Source organism: Pagrus major, chromosome 4 (genome assembly GCF_040436345.1).
Source record: "Pagrus major chromosome 4, Pma_NU_1.0".
Taxonomy (NCBI): Eukaryota; Metazoa; Chordata; class Actinopteri; order Spariformes; family Sparidae; genus Pagrus; species Pagrus major.
Genome location: NC_133218.1, coordinates 7644292 through 7672121, shown reverse-complemented (window position 1 = coordinate 7672121; position 27830 = coordinate 7644292). Strand labels below are relative to the sequence as shown.

Here is a 27830-nt window from a genome sequence, read left to right as displayed (position 1 = left end):
TAAGCAAACTGCATCAAGTGTAGTTACTGCAGTGTACCTTCTTTTTTCTGAGCTTTGGCTGCAGTTAACTGCTCTGTGACTGCTGTCCAAACTGTAAAGGAGTCTGTAAATACTTCTAGCTAAATGTAGGACAATCCAAAGAGGGGAATCTTCACATTCTCCAGTGAGAACTCTTTCTGACTTCATCTGTGTATTATCAGCTGAGTAGTAAATAGTAATAATTGTGTGAATATCACTGTGCTACCACTGGCCAACTAATGAGCACAGGAGAGTACATTGACACTGGTTTACAGACAGCCCGCCCCCTCTATCTCTGTTGTATATTTGAAGGGGTTAGATGGAGCAGATAGTTTAACCACAGTGTTACACTGCACACAACAAGTCATAATTAATATAACGTGAACTTGTAGCCTATTAAGCAAGGATTAAAGCAATGTACCTTGATAGCAGTTCAGTTTGACTTCATCACAAATGAGGAGATTTTGTATCTGCAAAACGATTTTCACATTTTCTCCTCAACATATACAGTAACTCCTACAGTACACACACTGTGTGTGTAAAGCCAACTCAAGGGCTCAGGAAGAGATTCTAGTTTTACTTGAACACTGAAAGGTTAATCCTGACTTGAAGGGACCAAAGTCATGAGCGTTCCTAACCTTAAAGCTGCCATAACCAATATTTCTATGTTGACTGTAATGAGAAAGGGCTCGCTCATAGTGACGACGACCCAAATCTGCACTTCCCATCAGCTGGACAGAGCACTTTAGCCTCTTTAGGTTCATTGTTTTGGTTTGTTTTGGGCCGCTCTCACAGAAAATCTCTGATATACTGACTGTCCATCAAAACACGTGACCAAGTGACGACCTTGTGAACTCAGTTGAGCATTTGGCAAGTATCTCCCTCAGGAGTTAGGGAGGAGCAAAACAGCAGTAGATTCAAGTGAATATCAGATTTACATTCATCAGCTGGACATGTCTACTTGATGTATACATATATAGCCAACTTCACCGTATCAACGTATGTCTGTGTGAAGCTGCTGTGGCCATGTACCATGTAAACAAACAAACAAACAAACAAACAAACAAACAAACGTTTGCGTAATGCACGTTTAAGTGGTTCTGTTGCCTAAACTTAAAAACACATACAGACAGTAGGACCTGAACCTTGGCCTGTTCTCTGTATGACCAGAGATCAACCCTGCCTTCTCCTCAAAATGTAATCCAGACAAGAATCATGTTTCCTCCTTGGTGTATTTTGCAAAACAAATTAGTACACAGACAAGGCTGTCTGTGCAGGTTCGCAGCTATTTTATTCAGCAGCTCATGCTCAATGAATGGAAATATCGACTGTATCGCCTCCTTGTTGTTTAATCACCACACTGACTCTTAGTTTAACGGAAATCTGGCCAGCAGGAAAGCACAATACTGTAAATCAACGGGGAAAAATGCTTATTTAAAATGTTGCTGGGGCAGTAGGAACGCTCGGAGCAAAGAACATTTGCTGTTTTTCTTCTGCGTGAGATGTCTTTCATGGCAGCCTTGATGGACTCATGTTGGGGACTGAAATATATCTTGTATTAATGACACTGACAGTCTAAGAGAATAATTTACAAGAGTGGGGAGAAAAAAAATCTCCTTTATCAAGCAGAACAGCCAAATTATGCAGGTACATTTAGAATGCAATGAGGTGTTGCACAGTTACAAACCAAGTGAAATTGATGTAGCCAATTAGCAAGAATATACCCTCCAGCCCACATGAAAGCTTGGCCTTGATCTGAGCGGAAAGAGAAGAAGAAAAAAAAACATAACCCTCAGCAATGATAAAGCAATGATTTGGTAACCATCAGAATGTTCCTCTAATAGCCAGACCATGAATTACAGCATACACCTCAGCTCTTACATAAGTTCACCCTGTGGACTGGCCCCGGGCAGATTTGGGACGGACTCCATTCAACGCCAATATTTATCAAAGGTGCGCTGACATTTTTCTCTTTGTAGCAAGCATGCTGTTGTAGTGCACAATCTATTGTGGCTGTTTGCAATGCATCACGCTACAGGACAGGGGAGATTTGTCACCAATTCAAACACTCCCTACTGGAGCAGAGCTGCTAAGGACCACGCTAGAATGACAGATTGACTTTTGCAACATCTAGTCTTCAGGGCTCCCTCCACACGGACACTCTATGGATGTACATCTTCAGGCACTTTTTTTTTTTTTCTGTTGACACTCTCTGCTGGTGCTGCAAATTAACTTATTAATTTTTCACCACATGCTCTGATGGTAATTACATTTCCTCCCCTGTGCAGCCTATTGTCTCTGGAAATGTCATAAAATAGCTTAAACTGCTGCTCTGATTAGGGAGTAATCTGAGTGACAGCGAAATTACCAGCCGTCAAGTAACATTCTCTGCATTCAAAGATGAGTTCCCTATTTTAGCGAAACTGTAATTAACCACAATGCAAATTCTGCAGACCCATTGTCGTGCTGCTGTCTGGAACAAAGGCAGCTCTAGAGCATTGTGGACTCACATAACTAGCCATGTTTTTTTCCTTTGGTCCTATGGGCATGATGTAGCTCTTTAGTAGAAGTGAAACACTGAGGCCTGGTTCTGTTCTGTTCTGTTCCCAAGCAAGACAGCGACTCTTCTTATGAGTGATTAATGAGGAAATTAGCTAATTGTATCCCTCACTGTGCTGCTTCCACAGGTTAAAATCTTACAGTGTGGTTTAACCCAGAGGGAAAATGAGTTAGCGTCTGTCCCATGTTACTGTTTTCTCCCCTGTCACCGCCAGCCATGATGTCCTATCTGTACTCTGGCTGCTACATGGCATTTGAAATATGCCATCAGTGTTACCACGAGATAACATTGCACTACTAGCCTTGTGTTCAGTGTTCTAACTGATCAAAGGCATGTATTTATCAAAGCTTGTCATCTGTATGAGCGCCACGAGGACACCATGTTGTTATAGACCAGTATGGAGCGCTGTACTGATTTGTATTGTATTGACTGAGACTGGGCTGACAGCCACGCTGAGGGGAAAATGGATCGGTCCCTAACTGTCCATCAACAGGAGAATTTTGTTTTTTCCTCTCGCTCTCTCTGTCTTTAGACTGCACAGCTATATACCGCCCTCACTTTGTGCCCGTCTTCCTCCCTCGTCTCTTTCTTTCTTTTCTCTCGCCTCTATCTCTACTCTTTCTTCCCCGCTCTCAAAATCGCACGCCCCCACACCGACACGTTCCCACACACACATGCCTTAGCCTTTAGTTCATTTGACTGACTTTATTGTCACTATTGTCTCGCAGGAACAATATCACCGAAGCAATTCATGAGATGACAGCTTTCAAACACTAATAACACTTTACTTATCTTCTTATTGCACGATTATTTGCTTTTGAAAACATGAACTCTCCATCGGTAGTACACAGTCAACAACAGTCAAAATAACCAGAGCTGTATTTAACAGCTGCTTTGATTATCGATTTGTCTCAAAACGATTAATAAATTAATCTGTCACAGTTTTACTGTCTATTAATGATGAGGCTCAAATGCATCGTTTACAAGTAGGACGGGTTATGGTAAAAAAAAAAAAAAAAAAAAGACTGACCAAACACTCTATAACAGTGATTACTGTTGGAATACAGAGCTATTTAACATCACCTACAGCAGCTTTAAATCTCTTCTGAATGGTGTAAAGTTGGTCATGCCAGGTGTGTGTCAACATATTAGTACATTCGAAAGGGGCTTTGCACTATCAAAGTACTGTATCAGCTAATACATACACTGCATTATAACCTCATCTTGGCCCTGTCTATTTTAGCCGTGCTAGCTGCATGGCAATGCCAACGTATTGCTATTAAACTTTACACAGACATTCATAGTCCCCAGTGGATGACTCCTAATGTCTCTGGGGATTCCCTGACCTTTCATCTAGTGCCACCGGCAGGTCAAAGTTTTCACTTGATCATATGCCAGATGGGTTGGCACCAAATATTGTACATATTCATGTTACCCAGAGGATGAATCCTGCTGACTGATCTTTCATTTAGTGCCACCATGACACTGACATTTTTGGTTTTGATTAACATATCTCAACAAACATTAGTGTGTGCACCTGAAGATACATTCTTACAACCTCTTTTCGTCTGAAATGTGTGTTTTGTGCTAATTTGCAAATGTTACTGTGCTAACATTAACATGTTAATTGTAATTTTTTAGCATTTGGCTCAAAGTACCAGTTACAAAGCTACTAGCATGGCTGTATTGTGGTCATGCTGTGATTTTTCCTAAAGAGAGTAGGCAGTACTGATTAAAATGAAAATGCTGGTTGAATGTCTGTGCAAAGCTGTCATATAGTCTCTGTGTACTGTTCTTACAGTAATGGAACATTTAATGGAGGCTTTGCAGGTAAATACACAATGCACAGAGGGTCATAGGTTGGACCCCAAGAAGACTAGCTGATGTCATGGCGTCAGCTAACAGGGATACTAATAAACTAATAATAGCTACAGGGCTGTTTTGCCCTGTGGCCTCCACACAGGCTAATCCGGCTGTTAATCCTCTATTTGGTGCCCATAATCATTAAATACTTACAATGACTTACCTAACCCCGACCCCATTTCTTGATCGTCTGAATAACAACATAAACACACACAGGCAACCATGATGAATGAACGGCTCACATGTGCCTATAGAAATTGCAGGCTTCGTCGAGACCCAGCAAGAGACAAAACAATGCTGTATTACGAGCATGTGTGTGTATACGAGTGTGAGCCATAGTGCTGGGTAGGTAGGTTTGGTGGGGGGCTGGTATGTAGAACAGACTCAGAGAGAGAATGCCAGGTAACACTGTCTGCCAAATACTTCCTTTTGATGATGTAGCTGCAATAGTGACTCATCGCAAAGACAAATCAGTGGATGAATTGTTTATGAAATGTATCTGATGGTATTAAAGTGATAAATTGCCTCTCAGCTTGGCGGCGTTGTACATTCAGAGGTGTGTTGCTGCATGTCAGGAAATAAAGGCTATGTGCTTATTTATGCAGAGGAGATTCCTCTGTCTATTTCAAGGAAGAGGAGTACCTCTGTCTGTTTTTCTCACCGTCCCATGTACTGCTGCAATATGTAGCACCTTAAAAGGCTCATTGCCACTACCAGGCAAAAAAAATCCTGCCTCCTTAATGTTTCCCAGAACAAATCAAAACAGCTTTGTGTCTGCTGCGGCATTTTTTGAGGTTATTCAAAGAATTAGGACAGCTTTTCATCAGCCCGAGGGTTATGGAGGAAAGAGAACTCTTGAGTGATCTCGGAACTGCTCATTCGTCTCTATTCTTCATGCTATGGATGGAGTGTCAGTGTGCCTAAAATGTGTATCCGTCATGGTTTCTTTCCTTCTTCCCTGCAGTTCCTCCAGTCATCCTGAGACTGGCTGAGCCAGAGCAGCGTCACGATACCTGCATCGAGTTCACGGTTCGGGGTTACCCCCATCCAAAGCTGCGCTGGTTCCACAAGCAAGAGGAGATTCAACAGAACGACTACATCCGAACTGAGATGGACTTCTACCAGGACTATCTGGAGGGCTGTCTCACCTTCCAGAACCCAACGCACATCAACAACGGCAACTACACTCTAGAGGCCAGCAACCTCCTTGGAACAGTCACCAAGACGGTGTATGGTCACTTCCTCATGGCCCCAGGTACAGATGATGGTGAGCGGATCTTTTCTGCTTCATAGTTAATTGTCTCTGTGCCTGTGGTTGATGGCTGGCCCCGATTGGCAGCTGGTATCACTGATGTTCCCATAATCACAATTAAGATAATACTCGTGGGTAAAATGGCATTTATACAGGGGTTATTAACACATTTTAAGTGCCTGAACATCGCCTTCCTTCCTCTGGATTTAAATAAGAATAAAAGCACCTGAGAAAGGAAGAAATTCTGCCAAGAAACTCCCTGATTCCCACCAGAGCTCACATGACCCACTTTTTGGGGTAGCTCCATGATTGGAACAAGTCTTTGACTAGTCCTAATTTCTTGTTTAAACTACCTGTGTATTAATTACAGGTTCTGCTCTAGTTGGAGGAACCATTGGGAGCCTTTGGCTTTTATTAAAATCTCCCTTCACAGGGTGCAGGTTGTGGAGCTGATCCCTGCCGGCTGGATCGCAGCCAGGGTTCATCCACAGTTCAGTCAGGTAGATTGTTCGCTTGCAGTTCATTTCGAGTTCACAGGCAGGGGAATAAACCCACAAAGACTGGCAAATTTCTCCCCATGGTCAATATTCCAAGGTTAATACCTTGTGTCAATTTATTGACATAGCATGACTTTCTCTGTCTCCTCTTTTGCAGACGTAGTGGAACTAGGTGAGTATTTCTATTTTACAATTTCACCCTGCTATTTCTTTTTGTTGGATTTGTTTTTACGTGTTTGTTTATCGTCATCATGCGCACACACACACACACACACACACACACACACACACACACACACACACACACACACACACACACACACACACACATATTGGTGGAGTATTGTTTTTATGATGGTAACCATGGAGAAATTTGCTCACTTTGTGTTGCATTTCAGTTTTCTGGACCCTGATCGTGCTCCTAAATCAGGAAAAAGGAATAGGTTGCTCATGATAGCCCTCATACTGAGTGCCATATGCTTTGCTCAGGGGCATCTCAAGTTGTTGGGAGAGTGGGGGCAGCATACGTGGATCATCCCAGCCAGTCAAGAGATTTAAACTGGCAACCGCTGAGTCAAAAACCTGCTTTTTTTCAAGATGTTGGGGTTAACGTTGAGTCGTCACACTATACACCCCGGTGTCATGTTATTGTCCATGCTATTGTAGGCCTCTATAATAGGGCAGTAGCTTTACGGGGGGATTTGGTGCTTCAATGATGCCCTTCTATATCTTCATACGTTCTCACAGTGAGGTGTCCTCTACAACCACACTGTACTTCTGCTGGTTGGTGTGCAGCTCTACTTGAGCAGCTCGGCTATGATGCCTTGGTCAAGCGCTCGCTGAGCCTGTTGACACCTGTTTGAGATTTACCACAGTAGTCCTTCATAATTTGAAGTAATGGGACTTTTGTTTCAGACAAGGTACTCTTTATAGCATATACTCATCAGTGACCACTGAAATTATTTTATCACTTAATAAGCTAATAACATTAGCCAGCGGTATCTCCATGAGTTGGTTAAATATGCTGCCTCCTCCTATCTTTTCCACGTTTCAAGCTGAGTGTCTTAAATATGCTATTGATTGCTACATACACAATATTCTAGCATGTTTGATGGGAGACAAAATCTGAGATCAGACTGTTGACCGTTTGGCTGATGTGAGAGTTAGATGTTGGATTTCTGCTTTACTGTTTTACATTTCAAAGAGTGGGTTTGACTTTTCATGTCACAAGTGAAAAGGCTTTTTGAACCAATCCATCTAAGTTTACGGTGTCTGAGGTTAGTGAATTCCTCAGATCTAATAAAGAGAACTCCCGAGGTAACGTTAGCCTAAACTCTGACATAGCAGCTTCCGGGACCAGCTCCCATCCAGTGGGTATATACTACACTGAGGATGTGGTAATGTTAAGTTGGGAAAAAGATTTCCCCCAAAGCTTTGATAAAGAAGCTATAAGGGGCAAACCTGAGGCTTAAATACATTGAATGATTAAATAATATAACCCAGGTTAGCAGGAAAAAGGGCGGGGAAACAGACAAAGACAGGACGTGGAAGGAAATTACCAAACCAAAAATCCAAACCATGACATTAATTATTAACACAACCTACAACCCAACAAAATAACATAAGCTAGTAAATGTGGCCCTGGAAGTAATGCTGAATTACTAGTGTTGGTAGTTATTAGCTATTTGGCTGGACATGCTAACAATTTCAGCCTATGTGAGAGCAGAGTGGATTAAGCACACTGTTTAATCCTTTCCTTACGCTTCACCTCTTGTGTTTTTGGTTAAAAAAAGACAACACCCTCCGGACCCATTCTCTTTAATGGGAATTGTATCAGCAGCTCTGTGTGCATAACCCCTAACTAATCCTCTCTAACCCTTAACTAGCCAGCCAGAGTGCTAACAAGCTAGTTTCCCACCCTTTTAGCTGGTGATGTGTGAGTGTTTGTCAAGCGGCGAGTGCAGTCATACTGCTGGAACGATGCTCTGGCCCGCTCTAACACTGCTTCGTAAATCTCCTGTGTGTGATGTGTGGTTTGGCCTCAGGCTGTTGTGGCAGCCTCCTCACAGTTGACGGCTTTAACAAAGTAGGCTGGTCTGATCTCTGACCTTCATCAGCGTCTTCTTCCATCTCCATATGAGGCCATTCTTTCTAATCAGCCATGGATTATAGAGCTGCAGCACAGGCCAGGGATGGAGACGGATGGACGCCGGCTCTGCGGCGAGCTGCATTAGGCGGGCACCGACTTCATGTCGCCGCACATACGCGCACGCTCACACAGCTGCTGGGAGTGAGGCAGGTGAGGGAGAGGTGTTTGGGTGATGAGAGTGTGAAACATTATAGTAGCGGTGTGTGAGGGAGCTCAGGCGTAGAAGGAAGAGTGACAGGCTGAGTGATACTCACACTGCTGAGGAGAGAGGAGGGCAGAGGGAGGAGAGGAGAGCGGGACGAAGGCTGGCGAGGAGGGACAGAGAGATGGTGGTTCGGGCACACACACACTCGCACACAGAGCAGTGCACTTTAGTGTACTGTGTGTGTCTGAGCCAGTGGCAGTCAGTCTACCATGTGGCCATTAATTTGCCCACAATTACTCTCTGATGTCCTGGCTGGAGGCCTCAGACTGGAGTTTCCCTGACACCAGCTCATTTCGTTTCATGGCTCTGTCTCTGTCCTCCCCTCCTTACACTCCCCAGACCTCTGCCGTTTGCCAAAACTTGTGTTTGTAAAGGTGTGACATGTAGCATTTCATCATCAGGAAATGGGGTTCAGGATAATTCTGAGACATTGACTTTCCGTCCAGCAGGCTTCACCTCCGTCTGAAAATCTGGGTCAGATTTCTCAGGATAAAGATGTCAAGTTTGAGTTTGTTCTTCATTTTATCTGATTTAAAATGTTTTGCCCCGAGCTGTGAGCTTTCTTCTGTTTTTTCCTGCTCGTGTTTTAATTGTGTATAATTCTAAAGCGACTTGTTTTTAATTATTCCGTGTCTTTGTGTATTGTATGTACAAACACCAGCATGCATTTGTGCAATAATGTCTTTTCTAACAGTTCAACCTGAGGCTCGGGTCTGACAAAAACACATTTCAGGCTTTGTTATCAACCCTGAGACAGGTGACAGACTTGAGTGTATATTCAAGGCTGTCAAGACTTCTAACTGAAAGCCTTTTTTTCAGCCTCTAGACATGAAAATGCATTGTTCATCAATATAGTCTGACATTATCTCAACCTTCAGTGGCACAGAACAGCTGCAAAGTGAGGTTCTTCCTTTACATCAACCCACTTCCCAGAAGCAGTTACAGTCCAATCCATTTCAATACTCATATATGAAAGGAGAGACAGAAATCAGGAAAGAACAAAATACTATCTTCTATAATGTAATAATTTGGCTTTGGGGAGATATGTACTATAAATAGCTGTGTGAGTAAACCACAGCCATTAGAGGTTTATTTCAATCACTGACGCCTATCTTGTGTTTCTGTGTCACAGTTACTCCGACGCCATCGGACGAGTCGAGCCGACCAGATGAAGATACGTTTGGGGTGAGTTTCTTTCCTTAATGATGTTGATGAAACAGCTGCTGGAGTTGTTGCCCTTGGACTCAACAGAGAGCCACTGTGTGTTTCAGCACAAATAAAAACTGCTTCTTATTTGTCAAAGGACCCTCGTAGGGGTTTGTACTGTGTGTTGACATGCAGCGCAGAGGCACAAAGACTACAATACATCAAACCCGTGGTACAGTCATTTTTCAAAGTTGTGTGTTTGGACACTAATGATGTTGACGATGGTAACAGTATGTGCTGCTGTTTTGAAATGTTACATAATATGGGGACTCTGTACAGTTTGTGAAAGCAGCACTGGTGAGTTATTCCACTGTAGATAGAAACAGATGCTAGCACTACCACGGTTAATGGACTCTTTTAATGACAGACATTTGGACTTGCTAAAGCAGGAGAAGCACAGCTGTAAGTAATGACATTAGCTGCACTCAGTGGTAAAGATCCAGTTCCCTAGTAATGTGCATGCTTGGGTCACTGGCATGGCCTACTGGGATAGCTAAATGGAGTTGTTAGTGTAATTTAGTTAGTGTAAAGTGTAATTAATTACACCTGTGGTCTTCCTGCTTTGGCAAATCCAAATGTCTGCTGTGAAAAAGGTTTAAAGGGGCTAAATGTAAGAATTTTAGTTGAAAACATTCAAAAGATAACTGAAATTATGAACAGAAGGTGAAGAAATAAACATGATATTGTAATGTATTGTGTTCCAGAGATATGTGCCAAAGTTAGCATGCTAACCAGCTAGCCCCAGCCCATCTCAGTCCAAGGCTCCTGCAAATGGGGACACACTAAAACTCCCCTGGTCCCCGAGCTCCCAATCCAACTGAGCTAATGGCAGCTAGTTAGCAGCAGTTAGCGGTTACTTTGGTGATATGCTGCCATCTTAGTTATCGTTGCTGTTCGGAAACATGGGTTTTTGATTACAGCGTAAACAAAAGCAGGCTTCTTTTTTGTTTCAGCCTGCTAGCATTGATATTCATGGCTAAAGATACTCTTACAGACAGACTGTATCAGCTTTCATTTTAGCATTAGGCTACGAGAGAGAATGCTTTTAGGATGACAACTAATCAATGTTCTGGTACACCAGAAAAACAATATTTTCTGAATCTTTACACATTGCATTAATGATGAGAACATTAAAGCAAACTGTAAACTGAAAAATATCCCCTTTACTTTTATTTTTTACAATATCTATCTTATACTCATGCAAATAAGTCGGTATTTGAAACTCAAATTTTGGAATTTAATCAGAAATAACTGGAAGCAACGATAATGATGATGATAATGATGAGGAGTCAGCCTTGTCATTTTTTTTATTTCCAGTCAGACAGTCTTAGTCTGCCTGTAGATGAGGATCATATTTAAATTACATTCTGTCAGCTGGAATACATCTCAACCGTGACAGGTGTATAACTTTTTTTCCCAGCCTGCTGTAATCTGTGAGGGAAGCAGTAGTCACGATCTAGTGGATTAAACTGATTCGCAGTATTTAAGGTGATCAGAAATCTGCAAAGGATTATGTGTGACGTGATCACAGTCGCCTGAGCCTGACGCAGCACTTCCTTTCTCTCAGGTTTCCATCGCCGTGGGTTTGGCGGGCTTCGCTTGTGTCCTCCTCCTCGTCCTTTTTGTTCTGATCAACAAATACGGCCGACGCTCCAAATTCGGTATGAAAGGTAAGTCCACACCAATAGTCAGGCGTTCAGAAAGGCAGACGTGCAATTAGCTTTGTGTATCGCCTTTCTGCCAGTTGCATCATTGTGCAGAATCCATTCCTCCAGCTAATCTTCTCTTCCAAACCTTTGTTCACCAGAAAACTGTACATGCAGCTGCTGTAGATGTCTCACTGTTTTTACAGAAGTGCTGCTGCTCTTAACTCATACTGTATCCCCAGGAGGACTCATTTGGAAAAATAAAGCTTGTTCCCCTTTGAAAAGGACAATTAATGGTCTGTGTGATGGTGCAGGACACTACAGTTGGTGCTGTATGCTAGACATACTTTAGGCCCTTCATATGCAACCATACATGTACAGACACTTAGATCAATACCAAAGGAAAGTGCGCATGCGAACGAGGTCATACATTCATTGTGTCTTCTATAGGGAGCGATCGCAGAAGGATTTCCTGAATTAATTAGCGGACTCGCTGCTGTCGATCATGCTGAGGAATTCAATAGGATTAATGTGGCTTTTGTGCATGCTGAGCTTTCATTTTGTGTCAGCTCCAGGTTTTGCTTGTCTCTCTGGCGTTGGCGTTCTGGAAGAGGCAGTAGCAGTGGTGAGGCTGATCTAGGAACAGAGAGCAGAGCGGAGAGGAGAGCACTGATGGCAGATCAGGTCCCGTGGTTCAAGTTCAAGTGTTTGCCCACCCAGCCACAGCTCTTATCAGCTGGCAGTCGCAGCATCAGCTCGTGTTTAGTGATTTGCGGTGGGTTAGCTTGTGTATCCTTCACATAGAGACATGTCCCCGTGTCCCTTTCCGACAAGACGCATTGAAATCAAGGTTGTGATCTGTCTCCATATGCATTTCTTCTTCTCTGCGGGAGTTCTTTAGATTCAGTCTGCTCTTTTCTTCCCATTTTTTAGTATTTGTCACTTTTTCGCTTGAAGCTGTTGGAATAACATCCCACTGTGACCCAACACCTCGAACCATGCATGTTCTTCATCTTACACCCTAAGCATGGTGTAAAGCAGCATTAGCCGCTGCCAACCCTTAATTAGCTACTTTACCGGATTAGAGTTCGTTACTTACCTCGGTAAAGAACTCTCCGCTCTAATTATTTAGGGGGTGGCAATTATTGCATTGACCTAAAGCTGCCTCTAATCAAGGATGAGTCTTACAGTTAATGAGGCTTTACAGGCGTGTTTATAATGTCATGGCAAGTCGTATGAATTTAAGCTGTGCTAACGCGCTGGTTCTGCACAAAGGAAACATCACAAATCCAGATAAAAGATAAAAGATAGAAAAAGGAAGGTGTTGCGAATAGATCACAAACCGTACATCTTAAACGCCTTATCATGACAGCAGTTTGACGCTGTATGTTTGTATGAGATAAGATTTGAGTTTCAGACAGAGGGGGGATGCTGCAGCACTGGACAATATGAGAACGCTGATGTGTTTTTTGATCATTAAAGCAGAGGTGTAACCCAAAATAAAATGATGATCCTGAAAATTAGCATAATGTCTCCTTTAATTGGTGCCACAGTCGCTTGCTAATGATGCCTCGTCTGTGCAGAAACTTTCCTTTTTTATTCAAAGCACCTTTATGCAGGAGGTGACAACACATTTCACACACAACAACCTAGCTGAATATTTATAACGTCCATCCACAACAATGTAAAAACCATGTTAAACTCAGGCTGTCAGGAATCTGTGTTGGCACGCTGCTGTATTTTTACACACTCTGAAATAAAAGGAGGCCAGATCACTGAGAGCTTAGCATGTTTTAATGCTCAGAGCGCCTGGTGTTACTGTAGGAGTTATTTCAACTCTTAGCAAAAGGGCGCTTCAAAATGCAGTTTCAGTACTCTCCAAGCAGGAGCGGTGAAGAGCGTAATTTATCTCCTTGATGGCAAGGTCCAAAGTCCTCTCGGACACTGTAGGGCGTTTTTTAAAAATTGCATTGTGGGGATATCTCGCTGAGCGCCGTGTTGTTCTCCAGCAACACTCACTGCGTCGTATAATATGTTAAGATTGCTCAAGGGTGCCTCAGAGTTTTCTGTCGGGAGACTGTAAAGCATTTCTCATGCGTTTCTCTCTGCTCTGATTTGTAATTAGAGACGGGCTGCTTTCTCCAAGGTAACAAATAGTCCCACATATAACTGCAGGAAAAAGAAGCACAGAGAAGGTTGAGCCGTTACCACTGCTGTTAATTTTTTTTTTACATTATCGTCAGTGTTATATGGATGTGCTGCAGCATTGTGCAGGATGATTTCATTCATTGCTGCTTCTGCAGTAGAGATGCTTCTGTCTGCACTGTCACTGTGAGTGATTGAGGGTTTAAAAGACTTAAAGAGAGGTGATGTCAGTATGGACTCTTTCAGGACCTCACGCTGTTCTATACAAAGGCCTGATTTGTCCAATGTGCGAGTGTGTGTGTATGAGTGTGTGTGTGTGTCATCCCCGCCCTCTCTTGTTCTGGAGAATCAGCTGGAAGGCCTAAAGAAGTCATTACCTTTGGATGGAGCCATAATGGATTTTCGCTCCACTAAATCACTGTGGCTCTTTTGGCTGTTGGAGTTTGATCACCGACCGTTTCTGGGCATCCAATAAAAACTCTGTTTTTCTTTTTTTTTTTTTTTTTCTTTTATGTGGATGGAGTGTGTGTGTGTTTGTGTGCATGTGTGTGAGTGTGTGTGAGCTACATTCAATTGATTTGCTAGCAATTCAAGGCCCACCGCCAGGCCGGTCCACTGGCTCCGTTGCATTTACAGCTCTGACTGATACACTCCAGCTCAGTTTATGTGGTTGTAATTGTGGTTTTATGAAAGATACTTTGCCTGTCTGCATGTGTGATGTCTGTGTGTGTGTGTGTGTGTGTGTGTGTGTGTGTGTGTGTGTGTGTGTGCACATGTGTGCATGTGAAAATGAACTCATACTGTAGAAAACCTGTTGCCCTGATCAATATGTTGTCAGCTTACCTCCCAGCTAAAATATCTTGCTGTCTAAGCAGCGGGCTCATCTTTCAAATTGTGATTCACACCAGTGGGTTTTGAAGTGTCTCTCACATGGGTTTTTGTCAGCAGGGAATCAATAATGCTTCTTTAGAAAAAGACACTCAGCATGTCAGTAATAAGTATTATGCTCCCCTGTCATCTTTTCTTATGTTCTGATAGAAAATTACCCCTCCCCTGCTGCTGTAAGTGCAACCAATATATAACAAAATGTATATCATTTTGTCATCTTTCCTATCTCACAGACCAGACACTTGCCTGCCTTTTGTGTAAAGGCCTAGTGGGTGCACGGTCTATTTTGAGAGTGGGTGCAGCAGACCTGTCTGTTAAAACTGTATCTGCCTGCAAAAACAGGAAAAAAGACACTAACAAGCCTCAGATTTACTAAAATAATTAAGATAATACAGAAGTTCCTATTAGCTGACAATCTCTGTCAAATACTTTTGTCATCATAACAATACAGTGACTTATATAATAAAACCATTCTGAACTCATTCGGAGGGTCCCAAAAGGGCTTAGGAATCAATGCCACATTGTGCTGCATCCTGGGTATTTCTGGGGCTCATCCACAGTAGTGGTTGGCAGCTGCTGTGTGTTTATATAAGGAGCAGATGATACAGGCACTATTTTTGGCCACATTTCACAGCAGAGTTTAGGCTGGAAATATACAGTGAGGAAACAAAGGTAACGTGTCAGGTGGAAGTGACAACTGATGGAAGGAGTGGCACTGAGTGACATTAATTTTAAGAAGTCCAGACGGTTTCAATCAGTGTTTCACAGATGAAAGTTTTTCTGAACCAAGTCGAGAATAACTTGATGTATTTTCTTCATATTGCACGTTTGTCAAAATAGTGATTTTTAGTTTGATGTTAGATTCATGCAGTAAAAGATTTTTCTTTCTTCACAAAAACTTTATTTATTGTATATGTGCACAGCTGTGCAGCTCCCTTTAGGTGGTGCTGTACATCCTAAAATCGATCTTTTTGGTCAAAAAATCAAGTGATATGTGCGATGGATCACACCTGACCTATCCCCTCTGGTTATTTGCCCGATCCTATTTTAAAGGAGTAGCTTGAGATATTTGAAAATGTGTGTATTAGCCGTTTATTCCACCTGTTTCTGTCATTACGCTAAGTTTAAGCTAACCTGCAGCCAACCGTTGTTTCATATTTAGTGTAAGTGTTATAAAAATTTAAAAAAACTTTTGGTTTTATGGCAAGTTACATGCCAAGGCAATTTTCATTATCAAGGCCAGGTACAATGACTTCCTGGAGTTTCCGCTGATTGCCTATGTTGCCTTACAAGACGTTAAGAAATAGTCTGGCACATAACCACCCTTACATGTACTACTCACTTTTTTATTGGCTGTACATGAGCAGATTGTAATCCAATGTGAAAAATGAGACCCTCCCTGTCTCTCTCGGTTGCCTACAGGCCTGTGGACGATGTGTTTAAGTTAGCCAATGTTAGTTTAGAAATGGAGTCCGCTAACATTAACTAACGACCGGCTTCCAGCACAACACATAAGTTCTACAGAGCCCCTTTAAAATCCCAACATACCTCCAGACAGAGCCAGGCAAGCTGTTTCCTCCTGTTTCCAGTCTTTATGCTAAGCTAAGCTAACCTAACCATACAGACATGAGAGGGGTATCAATCTTCTCCTCTAGCTCTGAACGTGGAAGCAAATAAGTATATTTTCCAAAATGAAATGCGTGATTACACGTTCACACTCAGGCCAGACAAACTGCACCTTCAGGCCAGTGTGTCTGTTGAACAAATTACACACAGGTCTGTAGGAGCAGAATGCATCTGAAAACGTGTCCCTCGGTCTTTAACCCTATTAACACTATGAGAGTGAAAATGCTGAGCGAAGCAAATGACTGACTCTTAAATGCTGAGACACCAAGAAGTCAGGGTCAGATGAAGTAGAGTCTGAGGGACCAGGCAGAAGGCTACCTGTAAGTCAAGGTGAGCAGACACTGTTAAGATTAAATCAAATGTACAATCGAGCTGTTAAGTTGACACTGCTGCTCGGAGTGAACAGGTCGGGGTCTTTCTCAAGTTGTGAGAACTGATCCTGTGTCAGTTTTGAGCCGCCGGCTGATCGGCTCTCATTACAATTTTGACTTGATCAACTTCGGCAGTTCTCAGGTTCTTAGGCGTACAGATGGACACGTACATAAATCACAGAGATGCCCACCAACACACTGACATACACACACCTCCGCTGACACACACACATTCTCACACACAAACAGTACCCCGCGGCAGTCTGCTAGCCTCTGTGATCCAGGCGTGTGTGTCAGGGCGGCTTACCCTCGTCTCCGCTACATTACCTGAACCAGGCCTGGGGATGATCAGCCCACACACACACACACACACACACACACACACACACACTGCAGCATTTACTGCTTCACTGCTTCGCTTGGCCTCCAGTGGCCAGAGTGAGTTCAGCCGCCAAGCAGTGAGACATGTTCATCTGCAGACAGATGGGCAGACAGACACTGTTGCAATGTGCCGATACAAATGTCAAGCAAATTGTCAGAAAGTAATCTTTTAATTAAATGAGATTCACATGGCTTCATTAGTTTGGATTTGTTTGGTTAGGAAACTGAAACTAACATCTGATTCTGTTCATTATGAGTCATACATGTAACAGTTGGTTACTTTACTCAAATACACTACTATTTTCAGGTACTTGTACTTTACTTAAAGGTCCACTGTAAGACAGTAGATTTTTGAGTCTTGGACCTTTTAGTACTTCCTTTCATGCTGCTTCTACTCCAGTACATTACATGCAAATACTTTTTGCTCCACAACATTTATTCGACAGAGTCCGTTACTAGTTACCTCAGTTAGTGAGTGGTTAAAATTGCTTCACTTCGACCAGCTACAAAATTTAAGGTAATTAATAACATTCAGCCACTAAATGTGTCGCTCCATCTCCCCCTTCCACTGCATTCACGTAACAACACCGCTGTTTTTTCGATCATCCATCCCCTCGAGCGGTTGCCAGTTTGTGCACTAGCTAACGTTGCTAACATCAGCTAGCTGCCACGGGGGTATGGTTTGTGCGTGAGTATGTGTGTGTCAGTGTGTATCAGTTGTTGGTGGGCATCTCTGTGGTTTATGTTAACATTAGCAAGTAGGCTAACGTTGGTAACACTAGCTAACATTAATGTTGCTAATGCTGGATAGCGTTAGCATTGTTTTCCCACAGATCGGCAACTACCAAGACTACCATGTTGATCGCTGACAAAACACAGAGCAGGCAGACAAACATTGGTAAGAGCAGGAACCAGCTGTCAGAATTCTGACACAGAGACAAACAAAACAATCATTTTTGACGTGACAAACATTTTTGAAAAATTGTAAGGAAAGATCCTTTTATCCTGCACCTTTCTACACAGTCTGTAGATGTATTATTTGTTAAAGAAAAGATTTGTCTACATAAAATTTGTATCAATATGACCTTTAAAATGCTGCCTAATTCTAATACGTAAATATAAGTAATAATGATATGAAAATACCATATATAAAGGTAAAATGGCTGATATTAGTAATGATTTATTCAAGCTTCTAAAGATACAGTCTCATAGTTTTATACAGTACAGTCCATAACTAAAACTTATCTCCACATTAGCACCTTGAAATGAATCATTTTATAAACAGTGACTCTGTGAAAAGCCTTATAATGAAAAACAGCCATGTTATTCATTAAAACAGAACTGAATTCAAAGTGTATATCCACACTAAGTCACAGAGGGCAGAGGAGTGCTAACACATTAACACTCCAACTAATCGTGTGCAGATGGAGATTTCTAAATGCGGGAAACAAAATGTTTGGCTCTCCTCATTCTGGACAGATGTTTAAGGGTCATCTCATGCCCCATTTGAACTGCGGTGTATGAGACTGAGTCATTATTCATGCAGCTACATAATTGTTGAAAATAACATTAAAAAAAAAAGTTTTTCTTTTGCATAAAACATTTTAGAGATCCACCTCAAGGACATTTATTAACATTTTCTATCTTCAGTGAGGTTTTCTAATTTTAAACATCAAAGCACAAATAAAAAAAACCTCTATTTCATCACAAGAGGCTCAGAGATGCAGATCACAAACCTCCTGTCTTTCCTGCACAAATGGTGTTTACCCTTTGCTCAGTCGCTGCAGCGTCAGTAGTCTTAATTGGCTCAAACTCATTCTTCTAAATGCGTGCGGCAGATGGGGACTTCCAAGAAAACAGCAACAGGCGCACTAGCAAGTGTTCCTCCTTATATCTCTTCCCAGAAAAGAAGGAGGTAAAGTTCACCCTCCATCATCTGTATCGTCACACTGTGTTTTTCCCACTAATCCTGCCACTGATGCCACAGACCGCCAGTGCTTTTAGTGAACCCTAAAGGGATTTGGATACTGTCTGCAACCTTTCAGCCACGGGATGATCTCACCTGTCTTTCCTTAGTTCTCTTTGCACCTTGCATATAGAATGAAAATACCAAAAAAAAAAAGGCTTTTCACTAATTTATCCCTCTTAAAAGTTGCATGCGAGCCCTCCCTTGGAGTTTGCTGCTGTCTGTCCCTGGATGGGTATAGAGTGCGGAGTGGCCTGAGGTTGATGCTGTGGACAAGGTGTTCCTGGTACAAATAGGATTCCTATTTTTTTCTTTTCTTTTCTTTTTGACTTTGGACTGTCAGCACAAGCCTTCTAATAGCTAAGTGCCTTCTGTTCTCTCTATCTTTCTGCAGAGGTGCTCGCCGCCCTGCTGTGCTGCGCATTGTAAAGTAACTCCCAGTAAAAGCCAGGCTCGCAGAGTGGGCTCTCTGAATGCACTTTGACTGGGTGTTTGGAAGCTTTCTTCCCTTTTAAGTCTTTGCTATCAATAGTTCAGAAGGTTGTCCGCGGTCTTGTGGGTTTAATAATAGCTTAATATAGTGTCTTTAAAATTTCAAGATATGGCAGAAAACAGATGTAGGAGTGGAGAAAGAAGATCACTTCTCTTACCGCAGGCTCTCCTGGCTGCTGCAGCAATTTGGCTTCATCCCCAGAGGGAATTGCTCAGAAAATATCATGTTTGCTCCCTTTTTCAGCCATAGAAACCTGAAAAAGCCAGTGTGTGAGAGACACTGTTTTATAATGAATACAAATGTAGTTTACAATCCAAGCCATTTAAGAGTCTGAGCTGTCTCCACTGCACACTGAACAATAGGAGCATGAAAATGCATCAGGGACAACTTTTGCACTTCCATGTTTCAATTAGTATTGATCTGGAAAACTCTTCAACTGGCGCTCTGTTCATTGTGTGCCTTTTCTGAAATGGAGTAGATAATAGATGTTGTGTGAATGTAACCATCTCGGCGCTTTTGTTCTGATACCAGTCCAATCAAGTGTATTGGTATTGTTTACCTGAGAACAATGCTCAATCATTATTGCGTTCTCACACTATTTTAAAAGCTTTATTTAGCTCATGGCAGCGCCGCACTTCTTAATATTTATCCCTGCGCAGTACCACCCACAGTCTTTTGTCAAGTTTTTACTGCTGGCTGTGTTTTTTTTTAAGACTTAAATTCAAATTGACAGTAGGCTAACAAGGAGGAAAATCGTATGATTAACTTCCTGCCAAAAATGTCTGTGCCTGGAATTAAAACACCTCTCTAACCACTGAGATTCTGCTTCATCATGTCAAACACATGTTTGGCACAGACCGGATAGAGATAGCGAGGATTACATTTTCGCCGTAAGTAATCACAAACACGTTTATTTCCTTCTTGAACTCTCATTCAACCTCCCAACCATACCGTGCATCCCCTGTCCTGGAGGACTTTGCTAATGGTTATTGCTCTCATATTTTCTGCAATTTACATGAGGCCTTAAAATAGACTCGCGCGGTATAGTGCTGATGAGTTTCCTCCAAGTTAATGAACATGGAGGGACATGGAGTCTCACCAGACAGCCCTTTTGGAGTACAGTGAACTCAGCTTGGACAGCACTCCTCACAGTTTGTAATACAGGTCTGAGTGTTCCCTGTTGGCCTCGCAGTGTCGGCAGGAGGTGTTTCAAAGTGCTGCTCTTGTTGTTACCATTAAAAAAAAAGTCTAAATGCTAAAGCCTGGCTGGGGCTAAAAAAATATATATAAAAGCCTGGCTCAAATTAGAGAACTAGAGAAACTGCTTCCTCGACTGCTGTGGGCGATAACTGACTGTAGAGACAGTAACCTGCACTGTAAAACCAGCCTGAATGAACAGGTGTAACTCCGCCATAAACCTCCAGCTCAACATTACAGCCCTTTGTTTCCCTCCAGGAACCTTTGGCATGACTCCAGTTGGGATTTTCTACTTGTGGAGAATGCTGCTTTCTTTGCTTTTTATACCGCTGCGACACAGCATCCACTCAGAGGTGGGAAGGTGATTTTCAGGGTCTTGAGATGATATTCCTGCCTAATCTTTTTTTAAGACAAGAAAGAAAAAGGAGAGAAGCATGCTCTGAAGGTTTTTTAGCCCCCTCTCTAACCACTAGTTAATTCAGTGTGAATTTTAGCCACCGGCCCAGCAAACAGCTCGTATTATGTAACAGCCAAATGTAGGGTGCCGCATGCTCACTCCTACGCTGGAGAGGATTGTGATTCTTTTATACTGACAGATACAAAGTGCGAGCTGCTGCATTGAAATTACATTCTTTGATAAATCAGTGATGATGTGACAGTATGTTTAATAAAGACATGCATTCTATATATATATATAACAGTGGGCATATTTACTACAGCATATGTAATCATGACAATATTATAAATATTAAATCATAGGTTTGATATTGCAGCAGTCTTCGATGGTGTATCTTTAACAGTGGGAGGATTCTCCAGCACTGAAAAGCCACAGCACTATATATTAATGTGATAGCAGCGTATCTGCTATATGTTTAGAGGCGACACATTCTACTTTGTGTTATATAACAGTAAAAGTATTTCAGTATAGGTGCAGATGAGGATGACAATCTGAATGGATCATAGCTGTTATAATGACAGTACTATACTGTGTGTAATAACTCCTATAGCTGAAGCATCTTTGAGTATCTATAAAATAAATAAAATGTATTAAGGCTGGGCAATATCACAGGTGGGAAGTAACTAAGTACAAATACTTAATTACTCTACTTGAGTAGAATTTCATTATCTGTACTTTCTGCTCCTTACATTTTCATAACAGGCTCGTGACTTTACTTTTACTGCATTTGAGGGGAATTATGGATTATTTTTATTTTGCATCATTGCACGCCACCTTCCCATCATCACAAGACTGATTTCAACCTGTCAGTGCAAACGTAGCAAGGTGAAATGATGTAAAAGATACGGGGAGACTCGAATGGGAGAAAAAGGCATCTAGTGACAAAGGCTCAGGTTCAGTCAGCTTTGCACAGAAACGGCAGGTAGAGATGTCCTTGAGAGGGATACATTTCTTACTTTGACTTGAGTCAAAAAGTTGAATCAGTACTTTTAAGTATCCTTACTTCTACTTGAGTAAACCTTTGCCCCCTCTGGACAATATATCGATAATGTATCATAAGTGTTGTCTCTTCCTGGTTTTAAAGGCTGCTTTACAGTAAAGTGATGTCATTTTCTGAACTTACCAAACTGTTCTTCTCGTTCTAATAGTTGCTTTCACCAGCTTAGTCGTTACATCCACATCACTGGTGACTATTTATTATGAATCTCATTGTGTTAATATTTTGTGAAAGTACAGATAGTCGTCCCTACAGTATTGTTGCAGTAACGATTTTGGTCAAAAATATTGTGAAATTGGATTTTGCATTCATGAAGTTCTTTTGAGCAGAGCCCGACCAATATTATTAGTTGGCCAGTAATATTGAGGGATATTGGCCTTTCACAGATGAATCGGTATCGGCGTATATGTTGTGGATATTGGCTGATATGGTTTTAAGGAGCATAGTGCAGAAAAAAGATGCTAAGGGTGATTATTGAAAATCTGAATTTTATCCCCCTAAAGCCGGTATTGGTATTGGCCTCAAAAACAGCAGGTCCGTCTGCTTCACTGTGAGATGTATAAATAAAGCCTAAAAATATTGTGATATTACTTCATATCCCCCAGCGCTTAAATGTATAAATAGACCTTTAATATTGATTTAAATAGTTTACAAATTTAAAATGTTGTTATTAATGCTGACATAATTATACTATTGTATAATAAGTATTATAATACATATTTTAATATATTGTACTGTATAAAATTGCAGTATATATATATACATATATATATATATATACATATATATATATATATATATATATATATATATATATATATATATATATATATACATATATATATATATATATATATACATATATATATATACATATATATATATATATTTATATATATATATATATATATATATATATATATATATATAGTATATAATAAACTAACATTTTGAATATAGAATGTTATAGTATAGTCTTATAGTATAAGAAGTATTTTACTCTATATACATTTAAGCGTGGCAATATTGTATTAGTGTTGTAGCGACAATTCATATATATCAAATATCAACAGGATTTTTCTGTACACAACATTTAGAGCATTTGTAATTCTACATTGAATCATAAAAGCTGTTCTCATATTTTAATTCAACCATATTCTACATTCTTTAGTAAATTCAACACCCAATATTATATTTGTTGTATTCAAGCCTCTGGAAACACTTCAAATGAAACAACAAACAATTACTCTTGTTGAAAATAGCAGTGAAAAAATGTTGGAAGTCTTCCTGAATAGAGTCATTAATGATGAACTGTCTGTACATCTGGCTACAGTAACCCCCACCACCCCCCACCTCTAGTTCCCACCCAGGAGCCCAGTAAGCCTCACTTCATCAGGACCAGACCGCCTCCCAGCTGTTAAATATGGAGCCGTCCTTCCATCAGCCACACTCCCCATCTTCCTCATATTCCCATCGGCTCATGTTCCCATCAGCCTCTCCCCAGTTTGCATTAACACACCTCTGGGACCGACAGACCGCAGCCTCTCCGTTATAGATAGAGAGCGAGCCTCCATCTTCCATAAGGGTGGTTAAAGTTTTAGCTCTAGAGAGTAATTGTTGTGTAATCACAACTAGGGGATTAATTATTCATAGAGCATGCACACACACACACACACCGAACACATACACACAAATTGCTTTCTTCATCTCACTGTCTCGGTGTCTCTGTTTGTGTCTCTCTCCCTGTACCATTCTTTCCATATGTCTCTCTATCTCCTCATCTCCGTCTCTCTGCGCTCCCTCTCTCTTTCCACACTAATGGAGTTAGTGAGCACCGAGGATAAAACAATTAAAACAAAATTCATTTGAATGAATTAAAGAGCAGGGAGCTGCAGGAGCTGACACTTCTGAGGCAGGACGAATTATCCTGCATGGCTGGTTTAGTAGCATTTTACAGTGGCCCCGTCCCACCTCATTAACCTGTGTATTAACCCGTGGAGAAGCATTGTTAGTATACAATAATGCAAAAAAGGTGGGAGGATAAGTGTGTGTGGAAGGAAATGGTTACCACTTTGTGTTAGCATGGCTCCGAACCCTCCTGATGAACTTGGTCGAGTAGCATGCAGCTGCTACCTGTGAGCCTCCCAACACCGTGCGATGAATAACAAATCACCTCCAAGTCATCTCCGTGCATTTTTCCAGTGTTTTCCAGCGAGCAGCAGCAGAAGATGCACAAGATTTTGCAGCCTGGCTTATGAAAGACTTCAGAGGCTGTTAAGGAAATGCCAAGGCCATCTGTGTTGCTCTAAGAGGGTGTGAAATGAAGACGGAGAGTGTGTCACACTGCGATGAGAGGTCATTACTGGCTCCTCAAAGGCAGCAGATTATGTCAATTTTACAGGTCACAGTCTTTTGGGTCACAACATTTTTTATCCCCTTCGTCTCTGTGACACCTTAACACTCGGTAATGAGTCCAGAAGTGTCTCGAGTTCAAATGTGCATTACGCGCCACGATGCTCGGGAAACGGCAGCTAAACGGTGTGGCCAGATGGCATCGGGATGTTGCTTCCTGCGCTCCGAGTCGCTGAAACAATCACTCTCTCCCTCCTGGCAGACTGTCACTTCATGTCTTTATATATGGCGTAATGACAGTTTACACTCTGCAGGGTTTGTACTTCTTGCTAGCTCGATAGCATCATTTTCATTTGACTAGCCTGTCTGTGAGGGACAGAGGGGTTCGCAGTGTTGATGAGGTCCACCTTGTGATGCCCTGCTGGTGTGTTCTTAAGCAAGACACTGAGAGCGTTCTGAGCTCACGCTGTTCTGTTGCTAACCCTGACCTCTGACATGTGAAAGGGGAGCAGGAGAAAACAGGATTCCACTGCAGGGAGCCATATATAGTTTCAGTGAGTCAGCCCTGCGTTAAAATAGCTCAGCGGGATGCGTTGGTGGGGGCGTGATGTTTAAGGTACAACTGAGACTGTGAAATGTGATCAGTTTGACCAGGGCTTATAAAGGTTTATCAGATACCAAAACACAGCACAGCAGTGGGTAATACTCAGAGACACCAGTCTAATTCTTTATCTTTGGCCCTGATGAGCGCGAGGCAAACAGTTGCAATACAACGTTCAAGGCTAACTCTGGATTAATGCTTCATACATCTGCATGTAGGATCTATTCCTATACCCTGTCTTGTTTGCAAACGGGTACACAAAATCTGCACTTTTGTGTGCCATGTTAGTGTGCTACTCCAGACAGCCTTGTAGTTTTCAAATGCAGAGTTTGTAGTGCCATTCATCTAGACTACAGAGGGCTTCAACAGATATACTATGATGTCCCATAGTCCCATTAACCCCCAAAGACTGAGACATCCGCCCGGGGCCAAAAAAGATATTATTCTAAAATGTTTAATACCTTCTGAAGAGCTAATCCTGTATATGTACATGCACTTTCTTTCTCTGGGCCAACGGGCAATGGTTGTAGCCAAACTACTTTTGTTGTTCGTGTTCTGTGGATGATATATTTCTCTGAAATTAGTCACTTTTTTAATTCTTCATGTCATCTGTTATGATTTAATAACCTTTTTATTTACTCTTAACTTTTTTGGACACATCTACATGGTCAGTTAGTACAATTTTGGCTTTAGTAAAAGGTCAGATGTAGATAAAAACTCACATGGAAGTCTAAAACATCCCAATAAATCGTTTTAAACAAACAAAAAAAAATTGAACTGAATTTAAAGTAAAGAAAACAACGAACTGGTAAATTCATCCAGTCTCAGACAAAGTCAATGTAAAATTGGGACTTTAAATGAGCCGGACTGAACCTTCAGGTTCTCCTGAATCAAATGATGTATGGTACTTGATGCTGACTGCTGGAGTAGGAGAGGAAAATCAAAGTAAATACAGGAAAGTCAGACCTCCCGGAAAATTGATTTGTGTCTGTAAATGTTCACTTGAGGCTTCTGCACTCCTCATTCTAACAGTGTATTCATGCACCAAGACTTTGTTTTCACCTCACATCACCAAAATCTGATGAAAACACCCCCAACAAAAGCCACATGTGTTTGACTGATTGTACTTCCATCTACTCTCATCCCACTATTGTACAACTGAACCACGACCTGCCTTTTACAGTTAAAGGTCCAGTGTGTAGGATTTAGTGACAGTTTAGTGTGTAGGATTTAGTGACATCTAGTGGTGTGGGTGCAGATTGTAACCTGCTTAATACCCCTTGCCTCGCCTACGGAGGCCACTATAAACACGAAAGGCAATCTCTAGCTTTTGGTTTGTCCATTCTGGGCTGCTGTAGAAACATGGTGGTGCAACATGGTGGACTCTGTGCTTCTGTAGATATAAAAGGCTTGTTCTAAGGTTATGCAATAATTCTTTGCTTCTGTCACGGTTTGGTCTTGTTTTATTTTGTAGACTATATCCTCATGTGTCATGTTTTACTTCCTGTTTTCACTTCCTGTCTTTGTCCTTTTCCCCGCCCCTTTTCCAGTTTCAGGTGGTTATACACTAATATAATCATATGTTTAAATATTATATTCTTTTTCTGCCAATAGATCCCCCCAAATCCTTCACACTGCACCTATAGCAGTCGTTCTTTAATAATAAAAGAAACTTTCCTAGAGGAGTATCTATCTCTAAAGTGCATTTGAGAGCCTTCTGAAAATCCAATAGGTGCTGCATTATCGCATTGTCCCTGTAATATTGCATTTCAGCTGCTTGGCAAAGTGGCTTATTTCTGTGTTTAGGCTCCATGGCAGCTAACTGGCAGGGAGATAAACTCCATGTAGCCCAGGGGAGTGTGGTGATGATGAGCTAAACAAACAGGCTAACAGGCTAGCAGCGCTATGGTGCTACAGCACGACGGAGCCTGCTGAACACAGCATGTTATATACGCACGCAGAGCAAAGAGAGAGGGGAGGAAATATGGGGCAAGGAAAGGAGAGGAGGAATGATGGAGCGTGGAAAGAGGGAGGAGTGGAGGGGAGAAAATGAAGAGAGCAGGAGGAGGTGTTGAGGAGCTCTGACAGGCTGGCTCAGCTGTGTTTTAGCTAATGGGTGAACTGGCTACTCTGCTGACTCTCCTCTGTGACTGCTGGGATGAACATTTCGCTGTAGTAGGTTCAATTCCTTTCACCCAGAGGCACCTGGGGGTCTCCACAACAAATCTGTCCAGTCCTGACAGATGTAAAGTCGGCCACAGGTTTAACAGCCAAGAACATTATAATAAAAAATATATAATAAGAACTGTACAGATTAAGTGAAGTAGCATCAACATTCTGTCCGAACACCACAATGTGGATTAAGCAGGAGAGAATAAACTGTGGGAATGACATCAAATCATATGCATGATGTGCAAAGTGCATTTTTATTCACATCATGTCTGCAGATTGTTCCATACGTATTGGATAGACACACGTTGTGATGCACTTGTGTGTATGTGTGTGTGTGAGTGTGTGTGTGTGTGTGTGTGTGTGTGTGTGGGCACATTTGATTTAATACCACTTCCAGGGACTGAGCTCTGATTTAAGAGCGTCTTCATGGTGACCACAGCAATAGGCACTTTCTGGGTCATGTGAGAGCTGGCATCACTTAGATTTATGTACCAACCCCGCCCACAGCCGACACGCACGTACACGCACACATTTTAATGTGGATAGGTACAGTATGTGTGCACACAAAGACAGAAATGGAGGAAGAGAGGCAGGATATAGTTTGTATGCTTGTGTGTTGCTCTGTCAACAGTAAAACATAGTTGAAGACTATTTCCACCGAGAGAGGGGCAGCAATATGTTTTGGACCGATGCTGAAGCTATGATAAGATCCACGCTACCGCAGCCCACAATCTGATTCTGCTGCTGTGCCAGAGGGCAAAATCCAATTTCCTCCACACTGCAAGGGA

The 27830-nt window shown here is 41.8% G+C and overlaps 1 protein-coding gene across 3 annotated transcripts in view; it reads left to right on the top strand.

The window, feature by feature from the left end:
* ntrk3b (neurotrophic tyrosine kinase, receptor, type 3b) overlaps positions 1-27830 on the top strand; it is a 196509-nt gene that overhangs the window by 104806 nt on the left and 63873 nt on the right. For 2 of the 3 annotated variants that reach the window (XM_073464712.1, XM_073464710.1), the window contains exons 8-10: positions 5406-5708; positions 9677-9729; positions 11318-11420. In XM_073464712.1, coding sequence (XP_073320813.1) covers positions 5406-5708; positions 9677-9729; positions 11318-11420 — 459 coding nt within the window. Of the gene's footprint in view, positions 1-5405; positions 5709-6347; positions 6363-9676; positions 9730-11317; positions 11421-27830 lie in introns of all 3 variants that reach the window. The other variant, XM_073464711.1, reaches the window with a different exon arrangement.